The sequence below is a fragment of the Protopterus annectens genome, chromosome 2.part0 (assembly GCF_019279795.1).
Source record: "Protopterus annectens isolate FY-2018-M chromosome 2.part0, PAN1.0, whole genome shotgun sequence".
In the NCBI taxonomy this organism is placed as follows: Eukaryota; Metazoa; Chordata; order Ceratodontiformes; family Protopteridae; genus Protopterus; species Protopterus annectens.
Window position 1 is genome coordinate 52,085,258 of NC_056728.1, and position 15,082 is coordinate 52,100,339.

At 43.1% G+C, this 15,082-nt stretch overlaps 1 protein-coding gene across 3 annotated transcripts in view; it reads right to left on the reverse strand.

The window, feature by feature from the left end:
- The window catches only part of CREB1 (cAMP responsive element binding protein 1), a 1,172,277-nt gene that overhangs the window by 648,208 nt on the left and 508,987 nt on the right, over nucleotides 1–15,082 (reverse strand). For 2 of the 3 annotated variants that reach the window (XM_044060541.1, XM_044060540.1), the window contains exon 3: nucleotides 10,077–10,238. In XM_044060541.1, coding sequence (XP_043916476.1) covers nucleotides 10,077–10,238 — 162 coding nt within the window. The remainder of the gene's footprint in view (nucleotides 1–10,076; nucleotides 10,239–15,082) is intronic. The other variant, XM_044060543.1, reaches the window with a different exon arrangement.

Below are 15,082 nucleotides of genomic sequence, written 5' to 3' on the forward strand. Positions count from 1 at the left end.
ACGGCGTCTTCCAGAAGAATTTCCCCCTCCTCTGCCTCTAGAAGGGGGATCATCCTGCTGTGAGGGATAAGACTTCTGAGATCTACGGAACCACATTTTCCCTCCTCTTTTAGCCTTGGGGTAAGGCCGAAGGGAGTGGAAAATCGTGCTCTGGCAGTCAAAGTCTTACCTTCTTGCTCGCAGCGGGTCAATGTGTCCTTTACCTTGGGTCCAAACAAAGAGGACCCATCAAAGGGGGCGTCGGCAAAGGAAGACTTGAAGGCTTCCGCAAAATGACACAGGCGGAGCCAGGCTTGCCTCCGTGAGCAATACCTGTACCGCCGCTCTACTCGCCCCTTCGGCCGCACAAGAAATGAGCCTCATGGACGAGTTTGATATGGATGACAGCGTAGCCAACCGAGAGCCAACCGTCTGGGCCAGCTGCTCAGGTAGGTTGCCCAAGAGGGTATCTGAAAGCTCCTTGATCAGATCCCTCTGAAACCTGGTGAAGTGCGTTAGATAGTTCAGGGACCTTAAAGTAAAGGCCGCTGAACTTAGGGTGCGCTACTGCATCGATCCATGCTCCTAGACTCCTTATTAGGAGGATGGACGGACGTCAAGCCTCTGCTACATCTTGCTGGGTAGCAGTTGCCACCACCAAGGCATCTACAGCCACACCTTTCGTCAAAAACTCCTTTTCTGGGGGTGCTGACAGGAACTTGTTTGGGCGAGCAGGCACCGGTTCCACAGAGTCTGGGTGTTCCCACGCCCTTCGACAGATCAAATCTAGGAGCTCGTCAGGCGGAGACACCCAGGAGGCGGAGGGCTGAGCCCCGAAGGCCTTAAGGAACACCGACTTGTCAGCAGAAGGGGGTTTGGATTGCCAGCTGCCTCGTTGTTTGAGGGCTTCCAGGATGTCTGCAAAGGAGACATCATCTGAGGATGACTTAGGGGACCCCTCTGCATCATCAAGATCAGTGTCTGACGTGAGAGACTCATCGGGGGAGTCAACGTGCTTCCTCTTGCACAATCTTTTCCTTGGAGGTTCCTCCGAAGAAGCTTCAGAGGGAACTCCAGGAGGGGGGGAACCCCCAGTGGGGGTGACCTCAGGCCCCGGGGCTCCGCTAAGGACAGGGGGACTGCCAAAGACCCAGTCTCCGTATGCAGGGAAGGTGCTGGAGAGACCGTGGAGGTAGCCAAAGAGGATTTGGCTAAAGCACTCCTCATGGCCCTGAAGGCTGGACCACCAGAATCCTGGGAAGGTCCCACCTCCGTGGCCACAACAGTAGACAGTACCCCCGCAGCCGACGCACAGAGAGGAAGGCTTGGGACTGAAAACATCAGTTCCGAAGCGTCCCCCCTGGGGCCGACAGAGGAGGTCCGCGTACAGAACTCCGACTCGAGAGCCGGAGTTGGAGTAAGGGTCGGGCCCGACCCAAAAACCTCCATCGGCTCCACCAGCACCGGCTCCAACGGTGCCGAGGCTGTTGGAGGAGGAACCATAACTACAGGGTGGACCATCGGCTCCGAAGCCAAATGGGCTGGAGCCGAAACTAACTTTTGGAACACAGGAGACTGGAAAAGTCTTAGGAGCACCCTGTCGATGTCCGAATCAGACATCTTGGAGGATCTAGATGAGACCAATCGGGTCCGAACCGACTTCTCCATCGGCTCCATAGGACTGGGGGACCGGCTCCGAATGGACTCGACCAATATCGGTTCCGAGGGAGATCCCAAAACAATTTCCCTCGGTGCCGAGGAGGGCTTCGGCGCCGAAGGGGAAGAGTCTGAGCCGGCAACCCTCATCGGCTCCAAGATCAGTGGAGCCGATGAAGGTGACCCGCCTCGACGCCCCAGTCCTCGGCTCAAACCAGAGGAGTCGAGACTGGAGGCATCGAGGCAGACCGTTCCGCCCTTGGCTCCGAAGTCCGTGGAGCCGATGGAGAAGCCTGCCTAGGTTTCTTAGCAGTCGGTTCCGACGGGCTGGTCGGAGCCGACGCTTTTTTCTTCTTTTTGGTAGGAGAGGAAGATAAGGCCTCCTCGAAGGAGGGTTTAATCAGCCCTTTCAATATTAATTTATTCTTCCTCTCTTGGAGGACTCTAGATGAAAAGGCGTGACACACGCTACAGGACTCCTGTAGGTGCTTGGCGCCTAAACAATATACGCACGAGGAGTGGTCATCGGTTATAGACATTTTATAACCACACCTCGTGCACCTTTTGAACCCGGAGGGTCTATGTTCTTTCGACATAATGTATTATCAAAAGACTAAAACTAGTGAAAGTAGCACTATCTATATGAAGATTTACCACAATACGAAAAATTTTAACCAACAACTTTTTTTTTTTTTTTTAGACACAATACAATGTAATATCAGACAAGAACAATATACTGAAAAGGAGGGCCAAGACCCTCTAACTTAAACGGGTACTGGACCTTCTTGAAAAAATAAAGATACTAGCTGAATAATAGGGGAAGGCCCCTCTAACTTAAACGGGAAACCTTTCCCTTAATCAAACACACAATTTTTCACAACAAAAAGTACCAAAACACACTCGTACGACAAAAATAGCTGTTAAAACAGCTTTTTGGGTAATAATAAGAGATTTCCTGACAGGAAACTTTAGAAAGAAAACAGTACTTAGCTCAGCCAAGTTGAGACCACGTCTTAGCTTGTAAGCGGCAAACGAGATCTGGGGGATTAGTGGTGGTGCATCCTGGGATAGAAAATAGCTCAGCCAATAAGAAGCTTCGCTCTATAGCATAGCGTGCCGAGTCGGAGCCGAGGGATCGGCTCCAAGCCCATCAGTACAGAATGTAGGCGAGATAGGATCACATAACATCTAATCTTTCCGCCTTAATGCCCTTGGGTCCTGTGAAATAGTCTCTGGATCTGCAATAGGATTTTTAAAAAGGAACTTGTGTGAATCAGGAAGCCTGTAATATCAGTCAGGTTTTCTGGGTGCAGGAGGCAAAGAATCAAGGGCCAAACTAGATACTGAAAAGGCATCAACAATGTCTAGTACAGGAGGTATAGCTAAAAGGCCTATGCTGAGGCAGGAGTACGAACTCCCTAAGCCTCTTTTTTGAATCAGAAAAATCCTGGCTTTCTCAGTGGAAATGCTCCCTTAAAGTATGTAAGGTCTCACCAAAAGAAAAATCCAATAGAGTGGAAGCAGAGAGAATAGAGTCCTCTGCATCAGAATCCTCATAAGTAGATAATGGCAAATCCAGATCATGAGAAGAATCAAAAAAATTAGAATCCTGGTCAGAAGATTCATAAACTTCAGTCCTAGCCATTCTTATTTGGTTTTTTAGGCATAGAGGCCTGAGCATGAGGCCTGGGTGTCGGTTTCTTAGGCATGGTTCGAGATTTTGGCCTAAAATGAAGAAGGAGGCGTTGGTTTAATATGCAAGTCCATAGGCCTGAATACACCCTCAGGAGCTGATGCCTGCACAGCGGCTCCTGACCCATCCAAGGTAGAGACATTCGCAGGTTCCACAGTTGAAGCATCTTGCAGCATACCGGAGTCCAGATGGGTCTCAGTAGAGGCCTGCGAGTCAGAAGTAGCATGTATCAGAGGCTGCGAAAGCGCCTCACTGAGTACCGGTGAACTGGCGACTGGCTTAGGAGAAGCGTCGTCGGCAGCTTTGGACCTCGGTGTCCTGTCTCTGTCTTTATCTTTGTGTTTTTTCAGAATCCCGGCAGTCGGATAGTTAATCGACGACATTTCTGGATAATTAAACAGAGAACCGAAATATTCAGAGGCGAAAATATACCGATGACCGATAGTGTGCTGATTAAATAAAGCACAAAACCGACAGCAAGGTACGTCGTGGTCAGGGCCTAGGCAAGGAATACAATATGAATGAAAATCTTTGTGAGGTATTTGCTTTCCACAAGTAATGCAATTATTAACTTTTACTGACATCGGAAGGAACAAGAAAAAGTTTCCCCAAAGGGGTACTTAGCTTTAGTTGAAGACTTTGGTTCTGAAACACGGAAATGAAAATTTCAGGGGTCGGCCGACCGGCACTTGCGAACTGCTTCTGCTTCGGGCACCGCACGTCAAGAAAGACTGATGTAATGGCGTCGGCTGCATGCTTTATACCCCTGACAACCTGACGTCATGGAAGAAGGGATAGCAACCGAAGCAGGACCCAAGACTTTGTTAATCAGGCCGAATGAGGGCTACTGCATGCAGATAACCCTAATGTAATGACTGCAACAGTGAAACACAAAGAACATCAGCCTGCTGAAGACAGCTGAAGTCAGTTGTTGTCAATTAACAGCCAGTTTCAGCTGCCAGTTGTTCACAGTTGTACTGCGCAGTGGATACCCACAAGGACTCACCAAGAACTGTAAGCCTGCCTTTGCTCTGTTGTAATAATTTAGTTTAGATCAGGACAGTGTTCTCTAGTCAGATAGAAAAACTCTGATTAGTTATCATTTTCCTAAATGTTTGATTTCTATCCTTCAGTACTGATTTCATTTTCTCGGTGATTGAATTCTGTTTATTGGGAATTACTGTTTTATATTTTTAATCATTTTGCTCATTAATATTTTTATTAACTTACATTGTGGTGGCTGATCAGTCATTGTTTTCTATAGTGATATGGCAGTGCTTATACCTGCTTTGATAACTTCCCAGGCCACTCCAAAAGCCTGGCTGTTTTAGGTCACTTGCTATCATTTGTTTTAATATCCAATTTTCATAATTGGACACTTCTTTAAAAAGGAACATGTTGGCTCTCTGACTGGTGTCAGCGTGTTACAGTATTACTGTGGGGAAGGGGCACAGCTGGAAATCTGTCAGGCTTTCCCAGAAGTGTTTGGATGTGTGAGATTTAATTTAAATGCAAGTGTATCAGAGGTCTTAAACTGGGACACATTGCTCTGAAGTGTGTAAAGGAGTTACATTAGGAGTGGAGAGAAGTATACAGTCCAGTCCCAGGTTATAACTAGTGTTCCTGTTGTGCTCTTAGGGGAAAATTGTAAAATATTACTCTTGTTTAAGTAACAGTCTCCTACTGGAGTGAGGATTGAAGGTCCTTAGTTACTGACCTAGGAGAGTGAGCGACGTCACATTATTGTTGGCAGTCCAGTGGGCTATTGTCTGGATGTCACATCCATTTGTGGGACTGTGTTACGGACCTGCTCATGGTGCCTGCCACACAATTTTGGCTGGATGGAATGTGCACTGCCTGAAGAGTCACCCGATACTGGACTGCCAGCTCCCAAACCGGAGTGCCAGCCTGCATATTAGGTAGGATTTGGTTCCCCCATGCTTGTTCACATATCAGAAGACAGTCATTACCTGTGAACTGCTTTACAGTTCCTGGGAGGAAGAGAGGATGAAAGGTCTGAATGGCTAGCAGCAGCGTCCTTATCCCTTACATTGATGTGTTCTCTTTGTTGGGAGGGGGATCATACCCCCTTGCGCTTTCAAGTTTCTGAAAGCTGCCCCCCAGCCCACATCTAAAGCGTCTGTAAACAGCTCTTGGACTGGTGGCAGAGGATGCAACAGGAGCCCTGGGTTGAGTGACTCTTGTTGGATCCATCACTATATTTCCCTCTTCAGACAGGGGATTAGAGGAATTGGGAAGTCCAGAGTATGGGAATGCTGCATCTAAACGGACTTTAGGAACCACTGGAGTTTCCTCATGTGCAGTTTGGCCAAAGATGGCATTGGAATTGTGGCTGCCATGAATCCCAAAACCCTGAGAACTCTTTGGCTGAAATGTGGTGAAGAGGCAGAAGGTTTTTTAAGTCGGAAGTGAGGTCCTGCACCTTCTGAGGAGAAAGGGAGACCCTCATGAAGTCTGTCTGTATCCTGAACCCCAGGAAGATGTGATCCTGAGAGGGAGTGAGAACAGATTTTTTGTGGTTTATGGTGAATCCCAGAATTTGTAGAAGAGAAATGGCAAAGAGCATGTTTTATTCCAGGTTCTCTGGGGAGGGTGCCATAAAGAGGAGATTGTCCAGCTAAGGGAAAACGTGGAAGCCTTGAAGCCTGCAGTAGGCAGTCACAGATGCTAGATATTTTGTAAATACCCTTAGTGCAGTACAAAGTCAAAAGACAAGGCAGAGAACTGAAAATACCAGGAAGCCAGAAAGAAACAAAAACTTCCTGCAGTTGAAGCGGATGGGAATGTGTAAGTATGCATCTCTGATATCCACGGAAGCCAATTAGGCTTGTGGCAGAATTACGGGGAACAAGGTTTGAAGTGTTAACATTTGGAAGGCGAGTACACTCAGGAAGGTGTTGACATGAGACAGATCCAAAATGGATCTCCAAGGACCATCCTTTTTGGGCAATAGGAACACTCTGGAGTAGAAACCTCTTCCTGTTTGGTCTTTAGGAACTTCCTGAATGGTCCCTTGTCTCCGCAGATCTAGCATTACCTCTGGAAAGGAGGGTAACTGTTCCCTTGGTGGTTGATGGATGCCCCTGAAGGACAGCAGGAAATCCCATATCAGAAAGTATCCTTTCTGAACGAGACAGAAAAAAACAGGAGTCTTGAGTTATTTTTTCCCAGACTGGCAGAGACAGGGAGAGATGCTGGGAAAGCAGAATGTGGGTGAGATGGTTTGGGCAATCAGAGGGAAGCAACCTTGTCAGGAAAGGGCCACTTCTGAGTTGGAGCTGCAGGAGCAGCCCTGGGCTGCTTAGGCCTCCTACCATCCTTTTTTTTTTTAGGTGCAGAATGGGACTTGCCTATGTATGAAGGCAATTTTTGCTGTGCAATTTCGCTGAAATTTAGGCACTGGGAAAACAAAGATAGGTTTCAGTTCCTGCAATTCCCTTCCCTTTTCATGCAGAGATTTAAATAAGTTAACAGCTGCACGGCCAAACAATGCAGAGTTGTCTAAAGGAGCATCCATAAGTTTAGATTTAATGTCCTATGGTAATGGCTGGAATCTTAAACCAGAAAAATCTCCTTAAGACAGAGACAGAAGCAGCTGCCCTAGAAGAAGCCTTTGAAGCATCACAGCTCCATTTGATGGAGTGACAAGCTACTTGTGATGAAGCTCTAAGCAAGAGTGTAGCCAAGGTTTTATTTTCTGAGTCAGGCAACTCAGAAATGACTGGGAGAGTTGAGACAGCAGCTCTAGGGCAAACCTGGTCATGTGTGTTTGGTAATTAATGGCTCTAAATGCCAAGCTGGCTGAAGTATAAGCTTTCTTCCCCAGCCTTTCTAAGATTTTGCTATCCTTATCTGAAGGAAGGAGAGAGGTTGAAGGCAGTAACCTGGACGGTTTGTCTGAAATAACTGCTGGGTCTGCTGAAGGACATTTAAATAGGAACCTGCAGTCCTCAGGAACCTTGCAAAATCTGTCAGGCTTCTTAAGGGCACGTGGCTGGGAATCAGGGGCCTGGGAGGCAGAGACAAAGGCATCTAGAAAAGCAGGTAATACAGGAAGAACAGCTAAAGGGAAGGGTGATTCCACCTGTAGAAGGTCATAGCATCTCTCTTGCACTCCAAACACCTGAATACTATGCCATTTGAAATTATCTCTGATTTTGAGCAGAGTCTGTCCCCAAAAGAGTTAGTTCTTTCATGGGTGAGTCAGTTCCATTGGAGCCCTCTTCTAGGTGAGTGTAGTGTAGAGGGGATTGGATCTGTGAGGAATAGGCCAGAGATTCCTCTTCAGAGGATGCCTCTTCATCTGAAGAATCCTCTGCCCTAACCCTTTCATGTGGAGAAGCTGAGATTTGTGCATGCGTATGTCACTTATGGCTGATGTAGGAAAGCAGCCATTGTGCGATGTACCACGCAACCTACAGTAGTGAAAGACTTTTGTATAATGGCCAACGTCGGGTCACCTACAGCAGACAACTCCCCTATGTAAAGAATACTGCAACAGATGAATAGAAGGACGACTTCTAATACATCTAGTGGTGAACAATGAAAAAACACGCCTAGAGTGGAAAGGTGAAAGCTGTGGTACTTGAGCTGGCTTCTGGACTGTTGCAGATAAGAGTCCCAGAAGTCAGTACTGCAACATTTCAACTACAAAGAATATCTCTCGGTTATCAATCCTCAAAGTCTCGGCAACTAAGATATCCAGGGTCAAGACAGTCCCAAGAAATGAAAGGATCAGTATCCATTCATCACAATCATGTCTCAGTACCGAAGTTGTCACTGGAACTGAGGACACTTTCAGTACCAGAATGTTAAATGTAAAATTGATTGATACAAATAACCGTCCTGACAGTATCAGAGCTGAGGCCAGTACAGACTCGGTAGCACTGAACACCTAGTCCCTAGTGACTCTCAACACAGTCTTAGCAACAAGGTCACCAGTATGGAATATTGCTTTGTTTCCAAAAGCAATGTTATCCATGATGCCAATGTCCAAATCTATGGAACATCCACTGTCAACCAAACACCAGGTACCACTAAGAAAACCAAGGAAGAAACAGAAGAATGGTGCCTGCCGCTATAACAATGCTCTCATCATCATGTTCCCATCAACACACAAAAAGGGACCACAGAAGCATCTGGAGGAATGCATGCACATTGATGAAGGCGTACATTCTAAAAACACTTAAAAAGCACTTTTTCAGAAGAATCTCTACTCGCTCTTCCTAAACATCTGATCCTTAACTACCATGACTTCTAGCAGAGAGATCCCTCTACAGAACGGAGTAGTACCGCATTTTTAATTATACAGCCATTAGTTTCCTCTACAACTCAAGAAGAAACAAGCACCATGGAGCTTTAGCAGCAAGCGAGAAAGTTTTCACATCTCAACTAGAATTAGAACCATCTATCTGGGTTTCTTTTGTCCTTCTTGGCTTTGGAATTAGCATCAGCAATTTGGCAACAAACCCTTTAAAATTAAACTTATTTTTACTTTCTTGCAGACTCCTATAACCAAACCGTTTATATCACAGTTAGCATCCAGGTGTTCCACCATCTGACACCAAGCAAAACGTCCAAGTATCTGGAGGGGACTTTTACATCTATTTTTTAAAACCTGAAACACTGTATTCATTTTCTACTTGGCCACAGAGAGACCATCACCAACAAACTCAAGAATTTCAAACCAAAACGCACCCACAGCAGAACCAGACAATAAAAAAATATTCAAAGATGCCACAGGCAAAAAAGACAAACAAAAATCTAGCTTGATTCTAAAATCATTATGTTCACACAAGATAGACCTCCTACTCTTAAGTTAATGCAAAATACTTGCTAGAAATTAGTACAAGAGTTTTTTCAATCTATAAAATAAATAAAAAAAAACTTATGGGGTAGAAACTGCTTCTAAAAATGTAAATTTTAATGCATACACAAACAGCAAAGCTAGTTAAAATACAGCTCATGACTCTGTGATAGCCAGTTTTTAAAATATCTGTAGCAAAACAAATGATATTCTGATTCTGTTCTGTGCTAGCTTTCCAACAGTCAAGAAGTTTATTACTCTACCAAAATATCAGCAAAGATATTTCACTAGGAGCACAGCTAGGCAAAAAATTCACATAAAGGTCTTAACACACAAAATGTTTTCCACAGAACGCTTGCTGGTAAAATTTGTTCCAATTCCTAAAATTGTAAAGTGCACCTACATAAAAAATCCCTTAATATTTGAAATCTCTGTCTAGAAAGGAAGACGTCTGCATGTCCACTACATCAATGTTAGTCTAGTTAACTGTTAACTAACAAGAATTAAATATTCTACCAATATGCAATGAAACATGACATGACAAAGGAAAAAGTGCAATCAATACCATCCAGTGTAATTTGGACACTAGGACAGTTCTAAATACACTCTAGCACTGATGCCAATGAGAGTTTCACATTTTCACATGTAGGCAGTGCCTTTACACTTTTTAACTGTAGTACTGGGAGGTGTTTGTTCAGAGAATTAATGCTGTATCAGAGCTCCATCTGTTTCTAAATAATACAAATATGTTTAAGAGTTAGGTATTGTGCTTTTTGCTTTTAAGTAAACACATAAAACAAAATCCACACAAACTGTCTATATTTTATTATACTTCATGAATTTCACTTGTAACAGTTACTGATGTGAGAAGTGTGATTCAACTTAACAGAAAAATTAATATAAACACAGGTTCAATATTACCTTTGTCTGACTTACTTGAACGGTCTGCACTTGTGGTGACTGAATGACTGATGGCTGGGCAGCCTGAATAACACCATGAACTTGAACAGTCTGACCGTTGGGAAGCTGAACTAATGTCACTGTGGGGGCTGTAGAAGTATGATGAGCAGCTGGCACAGTAACCTGTTAAAGAGACAAAACTGTGAGACCATTTTACAACTTTACAAAGTTTTGCCATTACCAAACCTATATAAATAAGGACATGTTGCTTGTATATATTTTCTCTTTAAAATTCCCTCCCCCCAATTTAATGATGACAAGCACACAGAACCTACAAGCTTATCTACTACTTCAGACAGCCAAGCCGTTCTCATACTGTGAAGTTTCTCTAATTTGTTTTACTTCTGCTTTTCCCTCTAAAAGCACATCTATCAACCACATAAGCAGGCATGTCATTCTGCAACTGCCCCTTCTCCAGACATTGGATGGCATCTCCTGTTCTCTATACCCATTTGCTACTGCACTTTAGCCTTTACTGTGCCACTACCAAGTAGTGTTCCAAAACCCAATCATTTGTGCTGGCTATGTAGTGCTGTGGGATAAAAACCCTTTACTCAGACTTACACCTGGGAATAACTAGTGGTCTGGGTACTGGAGAAGGCGGCAAGAGTGGCAGTCAGCAACCACAAGTGGCTCACCTATCCAACAGATGAGGATGGCAGTACAGTTTGCACCACTAGTGGTGCAAGGTGGACGCCATGGCAAATAATATCAGGTAGGGTCCTGAATGCTCATGCATCCACAATTCAGTGTGGTGGTGATGAGCTGTAGCTGGCATTAGTTACATATGCAAAAGTATGTACATGCCTGCAGAGCTTGTGTTGTGGGGCATCCACATCAAGGTGCCACACAGGATTAAGACCGAAGGATAAACTCTACTCCTTACTGTTGCTGGAAGACCACTAGTCATCTAAATCAGTCCCTCTCTCTAGTGCTACTCACCAACATTATGGGTGGGAGAAGGATTAGTTTTTTTCTGTAAAACAGGAATCTTCCCATAGCTCTCAACCTCTTAGCATAAAAATTCTGGACAAAGCCAAAAATAATGGGGGGGGGGGGGGGGGGGGCGACAAAGGACAGAAAAGTGGGACAATTTTTAAATATTCCTGTTATAAGCTTAGAAAGTTGCTAAAATAAAAGGTTTTGTGTTATAATGCATTTTCTGATGGGCATGAAATCTGAAACTCAATATTTACTGAATTCAATCCTCACTAATTTGTCACAAAAATCCAAACACAAATTTTGACGAACAGACCAAAAATATGAGGTAAAAGTTGGGACATTATGCGAAAATCTGGACAGTTCAGAGGTATTCACCACACTGGGCAACAGGTGTGTAGCAGAGCAGCTAGGTGCAGCAGAAGAATAAATACATGCCAGAGTAGAAAGAGACTGACAGTTTATAGGCACAGGGGTGAGAGATTGTATCCAGAAAAAAATCATCCCCAGAAGAATAAGGGATAACCTCTGGCTACTTCACATTTATTTTTTCCTTAGTAAGTTCACTACATTTCAGATTAAATGGTAGTGTTACCACCAAAGCAAAGTAGAAAGTTATGTTGAAGACTCCAAACATACAGCTTTCATTAACACATTTCACCAGTGTTACTTTATCTACACTACCCACTAAAGAACGATAATCTTGCGTCACTTAAACCCCCCCCCAACACACACAAGACACTAGAGTCATTATTCAGATGCATTGCACAGCCTGAGAACTAACCTTCAGTATAAGCATCTACTTGACTGTAAAGTATTTTCACTATATTCAGGAATATAAAACTAATAAAAACATTTGCAATTAATATTCTATACCAGACGAACACCACTCCTAAATTTAAACAATAGCAGACCCCTAACCGAGAAAAAGCCGAAAGACACAAACTCAATGCTGTTATCATAAATGACTGCAGATGTTTGAAATTGTACCCCCCAATTTTTTTTTTTTAAATAAACATACTGCATTCTACACTTGCCCTCTCCTACCATATGATAACCTTTACGCTTTAGGTACCACATATACATGCCAATATAATAGCCCATTTCTTGCAAACAGTCACTTCTTATCATTCCTTGAAAGCTAACCCACATAAACAGCCCTCAACATCACTTTTTCAACATTCACTTACAATCTAGGTCCATTTCTAACTATATGCTATTTAGTATATACATTCTCCCACAAGTAGGACACTTTCATATATGCATTTTTGCCCATTTTAATAAAATACTAACACATTGACATTGCTCATTTTAAACCATTCAAGATTTATGAATGCTATTTATATATCCTCTTAATGTCGACTAGGTAACTGTTTGAAATGTTAAGACTCTGAAAGCAAAGTCCAGAATGCAGTGGCTGAATGACAAAAAAACACTGACTTGCATACTCCAAGTCCAAAGCTTCCACTTCTTAGGATTTTCTCCTTCTTCCAAGGTATGGCAATCTCAGAATTGGTATATGTAAGTTCATGGGCGTGATAGTTTTGACCTCCACATCGGGAATGCAGGGGGTTTATCCTTCTGCAAAAAAGTTTAAAGGAGATCGATGTTCAATATTCACTCTTTTCCTGTATTTCCGTTCAACTTCCTTCATCTTGCATGTTTTACTTTTTTGACAAAGTGCTGATCTGATCTTGCCCTTTTCATTTTTCCTCACCTGTGGGTCTTGGATCCAATCCTCTGATCTGTCTTGAATGCGTTTCCTAGACTTTGGATCCTAGTCTCAAGCTTCTCCCTCTTCCCACAATGCACTACATTGTGCCTAACTCTTTAGATCTCCTTTGCTGCCGTCATGGTCAGATGGAGGATTCAAAGTCTCGAGCGGTAAAAAGTTTTATTTCACATTATTCATTTTTTGTCTATTTGTGCTTTCTTTCATCTATTCATTCTTTATGCTTCTTTCCTCCCTTGGTGACTGCTTGCGGTTAGAAATATTTTTTTCTGTTTTACTGGATATCCCTTTAAAAATGTATGCGAAGTCAGATATTGTTACTACTATGTTTTCGGGCTTGTCAGGGTTAAGAGGACTTAAGTTTCTCTTTTTTTTCCCTAGCCCAGAGTCATTTTGCTTCTCAAGTCCTGTCACACTCTCCAACTCTTTTGGCGGAAGTTTGAGATTTGAATTTCAAGCCTGCCAAGAAAAGTAGGTTTGTGGGTTGGCATAGTGGATAAGATGTTCACATCACCGACAAACATACATAGTTTGAAACTAATTTAAGTAACAGCATACATGGTAATTTGCACGTTCACAGACAAAATGTAGCCAGAATTTTCAAGTAGACAGCTGGGGTCTGAGTGGGTGATTAGGTTGAGGCACATCTCACAATGTGTCAGGATTTTCATGCTTCAGTAGTGAGGTTGTTTTTTTTAGTGACAGACTTCACAATCTCATACTGTTGTATAACCTGTCTTATCTTTTTACTATGTACGAACAATGCACAGAATTGCTCCCTTGTTGTGTCCCTTATTTTTCATTCCTCCTAGCAGTGTCCACATATGATATGAAAAATTATTATTATTATTTTTTTTTACGAGAGAGAGATGACGAAGACAGAAAGAAATTAAGTGAAGAGGTCGAGAGTTGTGCACAGACTTCTTGTCTCTTCCTCTACTATTCACCTGCCTTATTGGGGCTGAAGGGCTACTATGTTGTTAGAACTTTCTGACTGTTTTGCTGGTTTCTATTATTGCACTTCAGTTATCAACTTAATAGAGTTCCCACTCTGGAAATTAATTCCTTCCTTTGATGACTTAGAGACTGTGTAAAGCTCTCCATTTGTACCATTCACTGCTTGTTAATCAAAGTAGCTACAGAAGCGAACTTGATCTATACAATGACCATTTATTGTTCTTTTATTTTCTTTTAATGGATAACAAAATTATGTTCATTTTACAACAAGCAAACATTACAGAAAGCATAACCAGCTGTTTTTATCCTTTCTCCATCTAACTGCTTGGATCAAGCAATTGTCAACTTTACACGGCCAAATGGATTACTTAAGAGTTTTGCTCATTTTTCTTTCCTAAAATGGTTTCTAACCATCACCCTGGAGCCCCATTTTACCAGAACTCCTATCAGGGTTATCTGTACTACAGCTTTTGGTCAAAAACTCCTTTTGTGACAAAAAAGTTAGGCATGGTCTCCAAGTAGAACTTTCTTTGGTTCGACAATGTTTTTAGGTATATCCTTCACTGAAGGCCTCCCAAAAACTATGTTGCTGGAATTCTGACCCACAGTTGAGGAAGAAAGAAAAGGACAACATCAAATAAAGAAGTTATGTACTTACCATAATATTCTACCGGTGTTCATTTTTCCTCACCTTCCCTCCCAGCTACCTCCCAGCCCCATCATTCTTAAAAGGATCTTAGATGTAATATTGTTCATGTTTCCATCTGGACCTTTATATTTTCATTCAGCTATCCTGTTCTCAAAAATCTCTAGTAAATGGGCAGCAAACTTGATCCGAGGAGTGAGGCACAGTGTAGTGTACTATGGGAAGATGGAGGAGCTCAAGACTAGGATCCAAAATCTAGGAAATACAGCAGAGTCAGATCTGAGGATCAGAATAAAGACCCACAGGTGAGGAAGAATGAAAACAATGGAACGTTATGGTAAATACATAAGTAAACTTATGCAAAAAAAAAAAGTAGTAATTTTATTTTTGTTTTCCAGAGTACGACTACGATCTCCATGGACCTATTTCAGACTCAACCTGGGAGCAGTGTTTGGTTAAGTGACTTACTCAAAGACACACGGGCAATGGAGGCTGACAGGATCAAACCTTGCACTACTGGACCACGGGGGGGGGGGGGGTTATGTAATGACATTCCTCACATTTCCCTCCCACCACCCCCATTCCTTGTTTGATTTTCTGAGGAAGTTGGGGAGTTATGGTTAGGACTTATTTCTCCTTTGTAATTTTGATGACTAGCTTTTCTAGCTTTGTTAGCAAACTCGACATGCGGGT